Source organism: Rattus norvegicus, chromosome 3, assembly GCF_021556685.1.
Source record: "Rattus norvegicus strain SHRSP/BbbUtx chromosome 3, alternate assembly SHRSP_T2T, whole genome shotgun sequence".
In the NCBI taxonomy this organism is placed as follows: Eukaryota; Metazoa; Chordata; class Mammalia; order Rodentia; family Muridae; genus Rattus; species Rattus norvegicus.
Genome location: NC_141536.1, coordinates 4,951,990 through 4,967,672, shown reverse-complemented (window position 1 = coordinate 4,967,672; position 15,683 = coordinate 4,951,990). Strand labels below are relative to the sequence as shown.

Sequence of the window (15,683 nt, the reverse complement as noted above, 5' to 3'; positions counted from 1 at the left end):
AGATGGGTTTCATTTTCCAAACTCATAGCTATGACCAGAACTTTTAAAATGGGGTCTTGAAACCCCCAAGCTCTTATTATTTCCTTTTTCTAGGAGATATGCAACACTGGACTCTTAAAAGCATCTGCCTTGGGTTAAGCAAGTAGTTGATTCTAGTGATAATATTGTAATACTGTGTGGGTTTAGAAACAGCTCCCTTTTAGGGTTCAAATTTTTAAAATTCAGAACAAGTTCTGTTCAGTCAAATCAGAAAAGAACTAGATTTGTGAGCTAGATTCATATTCAGTTATACCCCTCAAATGTTCATCTTCATTATATTATGATCTTAGGGTAAACCAATGGCAGGTTTAAAAAGAGAATTGTCCTATGTGTTAAGTCAGCAGAGAATCTCAGCCTTCTTCCTGAATTTTCTCTCTAGGTTCCGTAAAGTTGTTTATTACCTGTTCTCAATGTTTTTATCATTTCAAATTCTAGATATCAAACAATGAGAACTGATCACTTCTCAACTTTATTTAGGTCATTAATTTCTATTTGAATTGAAATGTATGGTCTTTGGAAGAAAGATAAGATATAGATAAGATGTGCAAGGAATACAAGTCCTTAGCACTGTGATTGCTTATACAGAATGTAGCTGTGCATCACTGCCACAATGATAATTACTCTGTTTTCTTATTCTTTTATATACTTATTTTATATATGATTGTGTGTCTTCTGCCAAGTTTTTATATTAAATATATTAGCTTGGGGCCCAGGGAGATAATTCAGCGTGTAAAAGCACTTGCTACGCTCATTCTTGATGACCAGAAAACACATAGAAAGCCAGTTGTGACGGCACACGCCTGTAGTCCCAGCATTCCTACAGTAAATGAGAGGCTGAGACAAGAGAATCAGACTGAGACTTGTGGTCTAGCTAGAAATAACATAGGAAGCCAGATTCAACCTCAGAAACAAAGGAAGGAAAGAACTGACTCCTCAAAGTTCTTCTCTGACCGCCACATTGATGGTTTGACACTTGTGCACTTGCAGTTCACACACACACATGCACACATACACACACATGCACACATGAGTGCCAAGAAACAAATATGTTCTATTGAATTAGATACAACACCTAGAATTTAAGAAATCTTTTCATATATAAATTGTGACTGTATTTTTTATAACTATTGTATAATATAATTTTTTATAACTATTGTATAATATAATGTATTGTATATACAGGTAATTAAACCAATTCTCTCTACTTAAAAATTCTAAGAGTAATTATTAATATAAGCAATTAAATACATTATATGCTAAAAATGATTGGTAAATAATTCATTTACATCAGCATATTCCATGTGTGTATCATTGCCTTTTGATAAACAGTAAAACAGGGCAATGAAGTAAAGATCAGTGAAGTATTTTTCTCTCTTTAAAGTTACCAAAATTTTAGATACTTTGAATTATGGGAGTTTCAAGATGGAACCTTTTTTTATGACTTGAAGTACATAATATTCTGGCCCCATATTTAGAAAATAAGATTATTGTAATAAATACTTTTGTTTGCAACTGTTAAAGGCATATTGTTCATAATTGTTATAAAGTAATTTTGTATATTAAAAATAACACAGTATAAAGACCTTCGGAGTCTGGAGGTAATGAAGCCTTTTCTGGTACAGACTATTTGTGTGATTTATATTGCTTTATTTACCTTTGATACCAGTTTGAACTGTCTATAAATTAGGATAAAGGGGTCACATAACCTCTATGCCATATATATTTCCAATCTAAATCTTGTCTAGCTTTTTCTTAGAAGTGTCTAGTAACTAGTATATTTCTATATGCTAATATATCAGATCTCTAAACCTTTTTTAAACAAGACCATATATTTGTGTGTTAATAATTTGTTCCAGTTTATCTGTTATGCATTTTCATTTTCTACATGATTTATTGTAATACAAGTTTCCTGCATGGTGTTTTGTTTTGTTTTGCTTTTTGAGACAGGGCCCCTTACTCAACCTGGTGCTCCTCATTTGGCTGGCTGGCCAGCAAGTACTAGGGATCCCCCTATCTCAGCCTTCCCAGTGTTAGGATTACACTTGCTGCTGTAAATTATTATTTTTTCCCTTGGGTACTGGAGATCAAACACAGATCCTCACATTTGCGCAGCAGACCGTGAACTGCCTGAGACATCTCTCAAGCCCAGTGTGTACCCTTAAATTACACTCTTGAGAAATCAATTCATTTGTCTACCGCTTTGTAAAAAATGTTCCCAATATTTAGTACTCAAAAGCATAACTAATATAGCACATGCAATTTAATTTTTAAAAATTGTTCATTTGCTCTGAACTATTTGGTTTGTTAGTTGAAGTGTTTCATTTCTGTTGTTGTTCATTGTTAATATGTATTTATAAAATAATATAATGGGGTGCATTCTCTTAAAGATGGTGTGAAGGTTATAAGATTTGATTCAGTAAGCAACGATTTTTAATGGGGGAATCTACGTAAAAGCAGTGTCACAGTTATCCCAATTCTTATTTAGTGTTTCACTGATAAAGTATATGCAAATTGAACTAAACATTTGCATTGAGCTCACCTTTGACTTTCTAGAAAATGTCATGAATTTTAAAAATTACAGTGGGAATTCTTTTTCTTAAGTGTGTTTCTTATTATTTTAAGTAAATTTTAGCAGATATTGTCGAAATGTGTAGGAATAGTAATTAAGTTACCAATTTTCTTTTTATATTTACCTTATTATATGTGGGGGTATTTTGCATCTGTGTCTCTATACCACTGACTGTCTGGTTCCAAGAAAGGTCAGAAAAGGACATAGGATCCCAAGGAGTTACAAATGGTTAAGAGCTACTGTGTTGGTGGTTCTGGAACCCATGTGTTTTAGAATGGCAGGCTGGACTCTTAACTGAATCCTGAGCCGTTTTCTCTACCTCTAAGATTCCCTTTTTTATATAGTAATAGTTTTATCTTTGATAATTATTATAGTTACATGTATAGTAAAATTGAAATGTTAATAGGTGTGCAATGTAAGTGGGGAAAAAAACAAAAATTTGTTAACAAAATGTCAACTCTTCAAATCTGATGATAATTGTGGAGTTTCTCGTAAGAAATAATTCTGTGATTATAATTAGTGAGCTTTCTAATTGATTAAATAGTCATTTATTTATATACAGTGTTACCAGTGGAAAGGATTTAGGTGATCTCTTAGTTCCCCTTGGCTTTTTTTCGTTTGTATCATTGAATATGTTTTGAGGGTACTAGAAGCTGGGATTACTAGGTATTAGGTACATTGAATTAATCAGGGTGTCTTACATTTAGTAAATACAATGTTCACATAATAACTAATGATTGCTAATGTTGTTTAAAATGTTTTCCTTGTTGTCTTCTTTATTAGGTGAGTGTGGTCCAAGATTCAGTAAATGTATCAGGACATACTAATACAAACACTTTGAAGGTGCCAGAATGTCGGCTAGCAGAAGACTTAGGGAATCTTTGGGAAAACACAAGATTTACAGATTGCTGCTTTTTTGTGAGAGGAAAAGAATTCAAAGCTCATAAGTCAGTGCTTGCAGGTACCTTTTCCTTTGGATAATATAACATTTTAAAAATAAATCTGTGCATTGAGTAATGATGCTTATTCTTGTTATAGCTCGATCCCCAGTTTTTAATGCAATGTTTGAACATGAAATGGAAGAATGCACAAAGGTAAATGTTGTTAAAAGGCTTCATATTATTTAGTTTGTATATATGTATGTGTATAAAATACACATATTAAAAATAGCTATGCATGTTCTTGTTCTCAAATTATAACAGAACAACTTTAGAAACTGGGGGGAAATGCATCCTTTAATAAAATAGTAAATATTGTCAATGTGGATGCTCACTGAACCTCGTAAGGGACAACTGATTTCATGGTCTCATTGCTAGAGCACTTACTGGTGTGCAGAAAGCCTGTGAGTCATCCCTAGTGAGAGAGGGATGGAAGGAGTCACACGGGGGATTACTGAGTAATCTCTGGTTCCTAGGGCATAAATTACCCACCTGTGTACAGACTTTTGTTCAGAATTCTTTTGAATTATATTTTAATAAATTAACTTAAAAGATAACAAATAGTCAGCTTTATGGAGCTTTTCCATTGCTTTTGTTATTTCTTCCTTTTATATCTTCACCTGCATTCCCTGACTTCTTCCCCATGCAAGAAAACCTTTCCATCCTTAGTAGTTCACTCTCTATTTTCACAGAACATGTTTTCTACTGCTCTCCTCTCCATTTAGGCTTATGCTGTTCCACTCCTACTAATGGACCCATTCTAAAAGTTTGTGTAGTCTAAGAATGAAAAGCTGGAGTCCTGAGAGAGACCATGGGGGACTTTTTCTAATCAAGACCTGATTACTTCATTTAATAGATGGTATTTTCTAAATCAACCTGTTTACCTGAAAATTTCAATTGATTAATTAATTAATTCATTAATTATTGTACCTAAATAAAATTCCAAAGTGCATTATCTGCTTGTCAGTTGATGGACATCCAAGTTGCTTACATTGCCTGACTACTGTGAATAGAATAACAATGAACATCAATATACAAGTTTCTTTGAAGCCACGTATTGTTCCTTTGGATATATTCCCAGGAGTGGTGTAGCTGGGTCAGTTGGCAGATCATGTAGATACACCACACAGATGTTCATAGTTGTTGTATCAGTCTGTATCCCCACCAGAAGTGAATAAAGGGTTCCTTTATTCATATCCTCAGTATATTTTTTTTTCTTGGTAAAAGCTATTTTGACTGAGATATGATGGTATCCTCAGAGGAGTTTTAATTAGTATCTTCTCAATGGCTAAGAATGTTGATTTGTATTTCTTTTAAGAATTCTGCATTAAAGTATGGTCCATTTAATTAGCTTGTTTCTTGATTTTTTAGTTCTTTGTATATTGTAAATATTGATTCTCTGTCAGTATGATAGGATGAGCATTCTTACTATGCTAATCATACCAATCCATGAGAATGAGGGAATCTCCCATTTTCTGAGGTCTTCGTTGATTTCTTTCTTGAGAGACTTGAAGTTCTTGTCATACAGATCTTTCACTTGTTTGGTTAGAGTTACCCCAAGATATTTTATGTTATTTGTGGCTATTCTGAAGGGTGTTGTTTCCCTAATTTCTTTCTCAGCCCTTTCATCATTTATATAAAAGAAGGCTACTGATTTGTTTGAGTTAATTTTACATCTAGCCATTTTGCTGAATTTGCTTATCAGCTGTAGAAGTTCTCTGGTAGAATTTTTGTGTTGCTTATACTATCATATCATCAGCAAATGGTGATACCGTGACTTCTTTGCAAATTTGTATCCCCTTGATCGCCTTTTGTTGTCTTATTGGTCTAGCTAGAACTTCATGTACTCTATTGAATAGATACTGGAAGAGTGGGCAGCCTTGTTTTGTCCCTGATTTTAGTGGGGTTGCTTCAAGTATTCATTTGATATTTCCTGCTGGTTTGCTGTATATTGTTTTTATTATGTTTAGTAATAAACATAATTTTTATGGGCCTTGAATTCCTGATTTCTCCAATACTTTTATCATGAAGAGGTATTTTGTCAAAGGCTTTTCAGCATCTAAGAAAATAAATCATGTGGCTTTTTTTTTCTTTGACTTTGTTTATATAGTGGATTATGTTAGTGGATTTTGTATGCATCCCTGGGATGAAGCCTAGTTGGTCTTGGTGAATGACAATTTAGATGTGCTCTTGGATTTGGTTTGGGAGAATTGTATTGAGTATGTTTGCATCAATATTCATAAGCGAAATTGGTCTGAAGTTCTCTTATTTTGTTAGGTCTTTGTGTGGTTTATATATCATTGTAATTTGCTTCATAGAATGAATTAGATAGTATTCCTTTTGTTTCTTGGTTTCTTTTTTGTCTTGTTCTTTTTTTTTTCTTTTTTTCTTTTCGTTTTGTTTTGTTTTTGGTTGAGAAATTTTTAATGACTTCTATTTCTTTAGCAGATTGTTTACCTGTACTTGATTTAATTTTTGTATGTGGTTTATTTCTAGAAAATCATCCATTTCATCTAGATTTTTCAGTTTTGTCAAATATAGACATTCGTAGTAGAATCTGGTGATTTTTCTTTTCTTGTTATTATGTCTCCCTTTTCACTTTAGATTTTGTTAATTTGAATACTGCCTCTGGGCCTTTTGGTTAGTTGGGCTAGGGGTTTATCTATCTTGTTGATTTTTCTAAAAGAACCAGCTTTTGGTTTTGTTGAGTCCTTATATCATTCTGTTTCTTTGTATTTCATTGATTTAGGCCCTGAGTTTGACCAGTTCCTCCTGCTGTCTACTTCTCTTGGGTGTGTTTGCTTCTTTTTGTTCTAAGGCTTTCAAGTATCCTCTTAAATTGCCAGATAGGATCTCTACAATTTCTTGATGAGAGCATTTAGTGTATGAATTTTCCTCTTAGCACTGCTTTTATTGTGTCCGATAAGTTTGGGAATATGTGTGTGTGTATGTATGTATGTATGTATGTATGTATGTATGTATGTATGTGTGTGTATGTGTGTATGTGTGTATGTGTGTGTATATATATGCTGTGTCATCATTTTCATTGAATTTCAGGAAGTCCTAAATTTCTTTCTTTCTTGCCTGGACCAAGTTATCATTGAGTAGAAAGTTGTTCAGTTTCCGTGGATATGTGGGTTTTCTGTTGGTTTTGTTGTTACTGAAGTCTAGCCATCATCCGTGGTGATCCGATAGTGTGCATGGGATTATTTCAGTTTTCTTGGATCGTTGAGGCTTCTTTTGTGACTGATTATATGGTCAGTTTTGGAGAAGGTTCTAGGAGGTGTTGAGAAGAATGTATATTCTTTTGTTTTAGGAAATGTTCTGTATATATTTATTAAATTCATTTGATCCATAATGTCTATTAGTTTTACTGTGTCTCTGTTTAGTTTCTGTTTCAATGACCTGTCCATTGGTGAGATTGAGGTGTTGAAGTCTCCACAGTTATTGACTAGCATTCAGTATTTTAGAGAAGTTTCTGTTATGAATGTTGGTGGACTTGCCATTGAGGCATAGATAGATGTTCTGAGGCTTTCTCTTGGTGGATTTTTCCTTTGATGAATATGAAGTGTCCTTCCCTATCTCGCTTGATAACTTTTGCTTGAAAGTTGATTTTATTGAATATTAGGATGACAACTCCACCTTGTTTTTTGAACCATTTGCTTGAAGACTCTTTTTTCAGTGCGTTTTTTGTATGCAGCAAAATGCTGTCTCCTGTTTGGGTACCCAGTCTGTTAGCTTATGTCTTTTTATTGGGGAATTGAGTCCATTGATATTGAGAGATATAAAGACAGATGATTCATTGTTCGTTCCTGTTGTGTTTGTAGTAGTAGTATGAGGCCTTATCTATAATTATTTCTCTCCTTTTGGTTTTATTGTGAGATGATTACTATTTTGCTTTTTTCTTTGGTGTAGGTACTCTTCTTGTATTGGAGTTTTCCTTCTAGAATCCCTCTGTGGGGCTGGATTGGTAGACATTGTTTAAATTTGGTTTTGTCTTGGAGTATTTTGGGTTCTCCATCTATGATTATTGAGAGTTTTACCAGGTATAGTAGTATGGACTAGAATTTGTGTTCTCATAAGGTCTGTATGACATCTGCCGAGGCTCTTCTAGCTTTAAGAGTCTCTGTTGAAAATTTTGGTGTAATTCTGATAGGTCCGCCTTTATATTTTACTTGGCCTTTTTCCCTTATAGCTTTTAATATTCTTTCTTCTGTGCATTTACTGTTTTGATTATTATGTGACGAGAGATTTTCTTTTCTGGTCCAATATATTTGGTGTTCTATAGACTTATTGTACATTTATGGCCACCTCTTTCTTTAGGTTGGGCAAGTTTGCTTCTATGATTTTGTAGAAGACATTTTTGGGTCCTTTGAGCTGGGAATCTTTGCTCTCCTCTCTTCCTATTCTTAGATTTGGTCCTTTCATTGTTTGTTTTTGGGGTAGGAGTTTTTTATGTTTTGAATTGTCTTTGACTTGTATCAATGTCTTGTGTACCTGAGATTCTCTTTTTATATCTGTTGTTGATACTGGTATCTCTATTTCCTTTTATTTAGGTTTTCCATTCTAGAGTTGCCTCCATTTGTGTTTTCTTTATTGTGTCTACTTCCATTTTTAGGCCTTGAACCACTTTGTTTAATTCCTTCACCTGTTTGATTGTGTTTTCCTGTATTTCTTTATGGAATTTGTTTCTTCTCTAAGGGCTTCTACCTGTTTCCCTATGGTTTTCTTTATTTCTTTCACTGAGTTATTTATATCCTCCTTAAAGGATTATTATCTTCATGAGATAGGATTTTAGGTCAGCTTCCTTATTTTCAGGTGTGTTGGTGTATCCAGGGCTTGCTGTGGTGGGAGAACTGGGTTGTGACAATGCCAAAGTATACTGGCTTCTGTTGCTTATGGTCTTGTGCTTGCCCCTTGGCCATCTGCCTTCTGGTTATCTTTGGTGTTAGGTAGTCTGAGTGTTTCTGTCTGGAGCCTGCTGCTTATGCCCCTGGGTTGCTGCAGGTCTCCTGGGAGGCCTGTGGCCCTGGCTGTAATAGCCCTCTGGGAGTCCTTGGGACTGTGGGATCTTCAGAGGAGCAGATAAGCCAATGATCTATCCCTAAGGAAGAGGGTGTAGTTTGAGGGGGCTGGGGTTGCGGATGGGTCTGTTTGCTGGGCTCTTTAGGGTTCCTAGCTTATGAGGTTGTTTTGGAGGGTCCCTTAAGTGTTGCTCTGTGTGCAGCAGATATCTTGGCAGGCCTTCAGACTGTCCACTCTTTTCTTAATATTAATCCTGTCAGTCAGTACATGTGCCTGAAAGTCTCTCCATTTTATATTATCTTTAGTTTTTGACTTTTATTTGGTGTTGTAAAGTTTTCATCAGAGAGCATTTTCTTTTTTTTTTTTTTTTGGTTCTTTTTTTTGGAGCTGGGGACCGAACCCAGGGCCTTGCGCTTCCTAGGCAAGCGCTCTACCACTGAGCTAAATCCCCAGCCCCATAGAGAGCATTTTCTTGATTAGGTTTATTTCAGGACATTTTTACTCAGGCTATTTTAAATATGATTATTTCTCTGCTTTTCTTCCCCCCGTGTTTGTCATTGGTGTATATGGTGGCTGCATGGCTGCTGGGAGCATTGTCTGCTTCAGGTCTCTGGAACTTCCTGAAGATCTTCCACCCTCTGCCCCCACGTCCAGCAGCTGCAGATTTCTGTTCATTCTCCTGGCCTTCCAGGTCTCTTGTCTCTTAGCACATCTGATTCTCCCCTCCATTCCTCTCTCCCTCTCTCCCACCCACTTCCCTTCCTCCCTCTGCTTCCTATGACTGTTTTGTGATTCAAGCATCCTCACTTGGACCTTTGTTCTTTTTAACTTCTTTGATCTTTGAGTGTATCATGAGTATTCTGTGCTTTATGGCTAATATTAATTTAGGACTCACTTTGGTTAATTTATCTCACTCTCGTTCTAAGTACCATCTCATTATTTTGTTAATCCTTTGAATTGTACTTTCATTCTATTTTTATTAGCTAATAATGAATTAGGTTTTATTATAGCATTTTTTTCAAACAACATTTTTGTTGCTGTTCCCCCTTTTTACCTGTACACTCTTTCTCCCTTATACCCTTTCAGTCCTCAGTAGCCTTCCTCACACTGATATAACACACGACCTTTCCCCAATTTGTCACTAGCTTTTATTGTCCTTTGGTGTTTTCCTTTCTAGTTCTGTAGTCTGTACATCATCTCAAAACCACCTTGGTGTTTATATACAAATATGGGAAGGTAGAACTCCATAGGAGAGGAAATATATACTCTTTTTCCTTTTGAGACAGGGTTACCTTCCTTAAAATATTTTACAGCTGTGGCTATCACTTTTCATAATTTCCTTTTTCTTAACAGGTGAACAAAAATGTATTTTACATAATTGTGTTCCATTCCTCTATTGATGGGTTCTAAGCTGTTTCTATTTCTTAGCTGTTGTAAACAGTATAACAGTCACCATCATAGATGTACCGGAATGTTGCTAGTAAGCTACAGAATATGTACATACACACAAGTGTTTTAGCTAAGTCTTGATAGTTATATTTTCAATTTTTTGAGAACTTTCCACTCTAATTCTTGATAATCAACCCCACCAGCTGTTACCTTAGTCTCACTAGCATTTGTTGCTATTTGTTTACTTGATCACAGTTCTGTCTGACATGCTATATATAAACTCTTAGTGTATTTTTTTTTCTCTTGAAGTCTGTCTTTTCATTTTGTTAGACAATTTATTGATTGGAAGTTTTGTAGTTTAACTTTTACAGTTCTTTTGCTATTCTAGATATCATACTGTGTCTAAGGAATAGCTTGAAAGATTTGTCTTTCCCATTTCATGAACTGTGTATTTGCTCTGCAAATAGATTATCATTGCTGTTTAGAAAAATTTAAGTTTCAGATAGGGTCAGGTATTCCTTGGTCTGTTTGAATTTATGTTTATGCAGTCTGAGAAATATGCTTCTATATCTACTTTGCCAGCACCATTTGTTGAATGTGCTATCCTTTTCAACATTCTGTGTTCTTAATAACTGTCAAAAATCACCTGGCCTTTGTCAATGTGGGTTTATTTCAGAGCCTTTTATCCTATTCCATTACTACTCCATTAATTTACATGTATGTTTTGTGCAAGTGCCATTCTTTTGTCACTTTTTCTGTATTATAATTTGAGGTCAAGTGTTGTGATAACCCCAGCATTGCCCTTTCTTATAAATATTATTTGCTTATATGTGGTCATTTTTGTTATCATAAGAATTTATTTTTTATTTTATGAAGGATGACATTGGAATTTTGATGGCAATTATATTGAACCTGTAGAATACTTTTGGTTATCCTGTCCCTTTTATAATATGACCTTCATTCTAGGAGCATAGAATGACTTTCCATTTTATAATTTTTTAAAATTTCTTTTCTGTATCCTAAAGCCAAGTTCTATGTGTCTTTCTCATGTTGTTGAGGTTTATTTATAAGCACTATATTTTTGGGAGATATTTTGAATGAGATGCTTTTCCTAATTTCTCAGTAAGTTCATTGTTGGAATATATGAAGTCTCCTGATCTTTGGTTGTTAGCCTAACCTTTACTGGCTCATCCATCTCTTCAGTCCTTCTGACTTCAGTATGCTGGTTTTGTATCCTACAACTGTAGTGAACATGTTTACCAAATCTAAGTGTTTTCTTTAATAGAATCTATAGGGCTTCTTAAGTAAGGAATGTTAAGTAGGGATATTTTTCTCATTTCTTTTCTTATTTTTAGTAACTCTCACTAGCCAGGTCATAAGCCTCAGGTAAGAACTGATTACTACTGACTTGTATTGACATAATATTAAAAATAATTCCTTATGACTTATTGTTATATCCATAGATGAATGTATATTTCAGCAATTGTCAGAGAAACTAGTTGTAGTAACTGGCAGTTAATACAAAGTCATCCAACCTCTCAACATACAGAACATAAGTGACTGAGTCTAGCAAGGCCACAGGCTGGTTAAGGTCAGAGAACATCAGCAGGGTAGACTGACACTAAGTTGTGTAACCAGGGCCAAATCTAGTATTTAGAAAGATGCAAACAGAGATCACTAGACTGTGTGGGCACCACGGCACTACATGTGGAGCCCCAGTAGGTCTGAGGATTGAGGACTAAGTCAGAGGATTCACTAGGATAGACAGGAATCAGCATGTGGGCACTAGGCTGGGACTTTAGGTTGCTAGGTTGTCCCACCCACGGCCCCTATAGGTATTAAGAACTGTGAACTACCTTCTTAGACCTTCTTTCATTTTATCTCCTAAGTTTTGGTATATTACATTTTTATTCTTGTTCATTACAAGAATTTTTTGTTTTTTGATTGCTTCAATGACTTATTATTCAGAGGTATATTGTTTATTTTCTCTGAGTTTACATGTTTTCTGTACTTTGCTGTTTATTTCTTCCTTTATTGCATTGTGGTAAGATAGGGTACAGGCAGTTATTTCATCTTCCTCCTGTTTTGTTGAGACTTGCTTTCTCTTCCATCTGTAGTCTATTTGGGCTTATTACTAGAATGTATTCTAGTATTTAGTTGAGGGAGTGTTACATATTTCTGTTAGGACTATTGCATCTTTCGAGGTTATTTAATTCCATGCTTCTCTATATTCATCTTGATGATGTGTGTCTGATAGTAAGAGTGGAACATTCTCCCACTAATAGTATGTTGGTGTTAATCTTTGATTGTATTCTTAGTTGTATGTGTTTTATAAAATTGGATCTACGTGTGTTGAAGGCATTGCACGTTTTGATTTTGTAATGTCCTTTTGATGAATTGTTTATCTCATCAGTATGAAGTGACCTTTATTTCTCCTTACTGGATTGGAACTGAATTTTCTCAGGTACTGGACGAGCACCACCTGCTTGGTTTCTCATGCCACTTTCTTGGAATACATTGTTATGTCCTTTCATTGTAAGGTAATGTCTGTTTTTGATGGTGAGCTATTTTTCATTTAAGAAGCAAAAAGAAGGACCCTGTTTTCTTTTTTTTTTTTTTTCCCGGAGCTGGGGACCGAACCCAGGGCCTTGCGCTTCCTAGGCAAGCGCTCTACCACTGAGCTAAATCCCCAACCCCCAGGACCCTGTTTTCTAATCCAGTCCTCTGTTTGTGTGGTTCAGGTTGGAGAAATGAGAATGTTGATGTTCAGTTATTATTAAGAGGGGTGTGCAATTCCCTACATTTCCTTAAATTTTGTAGTTCATTGTGTTTTTAGTCTTCTTGCATTTAACAACTACCTGTAGCATCTTGGTTTGTTTGTTTTCTTCAGTCCAGAGTTTCTTCTTCAGTATCCTCTATTGCACTGGCTTGGTGATCATTAATTGCATTATCCTACATCTGTCCCTTTCTCCTTCAGTTTCGCCACATGTATTAAGTAAAAACTGGCAGTTCTGATCTTTGAGAACTTGAAGTACATCTCTCTGTGCTCTTCTGCTAATGTCTGCATTAGACACTCAGCACTGCATCTGCACCTTCCTTTATACTGACTGTTTGTCTGTGGTTCTTTCAGAAGTCTGTGTTTTTTGAACTTTTTGAACATATGCATGTTCTAATAAGATTGGTAGATTTTTATAGCAGATAAAGTATCTCGGATTACCTGTGACTTTTGCATCAGCACGGTTCATCTGATGCTAGATAACTGGTTGAGTTTTTTACTATTTTACAGATGTTTTCAATTCAGATTAATTTTTAATTTCAGTGGACATGTTTACAATGTTCAGGAGAGATGAGGTTGTATAGAATTGAGTTCATATTTTCTTTTCTTTTTTATTATTGGATATTTTTATTTACATTTCAAATGCTATTCCCTTTCCTGGTTTCCCAGCCATAATCCCATCCCCTCCTCCTCTTCTTTGAGGGTCTTCCTCCTCCCCAGCCACCCCTCTTCACACCCCTCCTGACATTCCCCTGCACTGGGGGTCCAGCCTTGGCAGGACATAGGGCTTCTCCTTCCAGTTGGTACACAACAAGGCCATCCTCTGCTACATATGCAGCTGGAACAATGGGTCAGTCCATGTATAGTCTTTGGGTGGTGGTTTAGTCCCTGGGAGCTCTGGTTGGTAGGCATTGTTTTTCTTATGGGGTTGCAAGCCCATTCAGCTCTTTCAATCCTTTCTCTAATTTCTCCAACGGGGGTCCCATTCTCAGTTCAGTGGTTTGCTGCTAGCATTCGTGTCTGTATTTGACATGCTCTGGCTGTGCCTCTCAGGAGACAGCTATATCAGGCTCCTGTCACCATGCACTTCTTAGCTTCATCAATCTTATCTAATTTTGGTGGCTGTATGTATGTATGTATGTATGTATGTATGTATGTATGTATGTATTGTGTATAAATATGTGGGACAGGTCTGAATGGCTGTTCCTTCAGTCTCTGCTGCAAACTTTGTTGCCATATCTCCTCCTATGAATAATTTTGTTCCCCTGTTTTAAAAAGGACTGAAGCATCCACACTTTGGTCATCCTTCTTCTTGAGCTTCATGTGGTCTGTGGATTATATCTTGTGTAATTCGAGCTTTTGAGCTAATATCCACTGATCAGTGAGTGTATACCATGTGTGTTGTTGTTGTTTTTTTTTTTTTTTTCCTGGTTGGGTTACCTCACTCAGGATGTTATTTTCTAGTTCCATCCATTTGCTTATGAATTTCATAAAGTCATTGTTTTTGATAGCTGAATAGTACTCCATTGTGTAGATATACCACATTTTCTGTATCCATTCCTCTGCTGAAGGGCATCTGGGTTCTTTCCAGCTTCTGGCTATTATAAATAAGGCTGCTATGAACATAGTGGAGCACGTGTCTCTTTTATATGTTGGGGCATCTTTTGGGTATATGCCCAAGAGAGGTATAGCTGGATCCTCAGGCAGTTCAATGTCCAATTTTCTGAGGAACCTCCAGACTGATTTCCAGAATGGTTTTACCAGTTTGCAATCCCACCAACAATGGAGGAGTGTTCCTCTTTCTCCACATCCTCGCCAGCATCTGCTGTCACCTGAGTTTTTGATCTTAGCCATTCTCACTGGTGTGAGGTGAAATCTCAGGGTTGTTTTGATTTGAATTTCCCTGATGACTAAGGATGTTGAACATTTCTTTAGGTACTTCTCAGCCATTTGATATTCCTCAGCTCAGAATTCTTTGTTTAGCTCTGTACTCCACTTTTAATAGGACTATTTAGTTCTCTGGAGTCTTAACTTCTTGAGTTACTTGTATATTTTGGATATTAGTCCTCTGTGAGATGTAGGATTGGTAAAGATCTTTTCCCAATCTGTTGGTTGCTGTTTCGTCCTAATGACAGTGTCCTTTGCCTTATAAAAGCTTTTCAGTTTTATGACGTGCCATTTGTCGATTCTTGATCTTAGAGTATAAAGCATTGGTGTTTTGTTCAGGAAAATTTCCCCAGTGCCCATGTGTTAGAGGCTCTTCTCCACTTTTTCTTCTAATAGTTTGAGTGTATCTGATTGTATGTGAAGGTTCTTAATCCATTTGGACTTAGCTTTGTACAAGGCCATAAGAATGGTTTGATTTGCATTCTTCTACATGCTGACCTCCAATTGAACCAGCACCATTTGTTGAAAATGGTATCTTTCTCCACTGGATGGTTTAAGGTCTTGTCTTAAAAGATCAAGTGACCATAGGTATATGGGTTCATTTCTGGGTCTTCAATTCTATTCCACTGATCTTCCTGCCTGTATTTGTACCAGTACCGTACAGCTTTTATCACTGTTGCTCTGTAATACTGCTTCTGGTCAGGGATGGTGATTTCCTCCTGAAGTTCTGTTATGATAGAGGATAGTTTTTGCTATCCTGGGTTTTTTGTTATTCCACATGAATTTGCACATTGCTCTTTCTAACTCTATGAAGAATTGAGTTGGGATTTTGATGGGGATTGCATTGAATCTGTAGATTGCTTTTGGCAAGATGGCCATTTTGACTATATTAATCCTGCTACTGAAATCTTCTTAAATTTCTTTCTTCAGAGACTTGAAGTTCTTCTCATATAGATCTGTCTCTTGTTTGGTTAGAGTTATACTGAGATATTTTATGTTATTTGTGACTGTTGTGAAGGGTGCCATTTCCCTAATTTCTTTCTCTGCATCTTTATCCTTT

General features: G+C 35.9%; 1 protein-coding gene across 7 annotated transcripts in view; it reads left to right on the top strand.

Annotated features, from left to right (window-relative positions):
* The window catches only part of Spopl (speckle type BTB/POZ protein like), a 73,813-nt gene that overhangs the window by 44,244 nt on the left and 13,886 nt on the right, over positions 1 to 15,683 (top strand). For all 7 annotated transcript variants that reach the window (NR_197235.1, XR_015682797.1, NM_001431571.1 and 4 more), the window contains 2 exons: positions 3,392 to 3,569; positions 3,647 to 3,702. Coding sequence is in view for 5 of the 7 variants with exons in the window: in NM_001431571.1 (NP_001418500.1) it covers positions 3,392 to 3,569; positions 3,647 to 3,702 (234 nt within the window). In the remaining 2 variants the exon portion in view is untranslated. The remainder of the gene's footprint in view (positions 1 to 3,391; positions 3,570 to 3,646; positions 3,703 to 15,683) is intronic.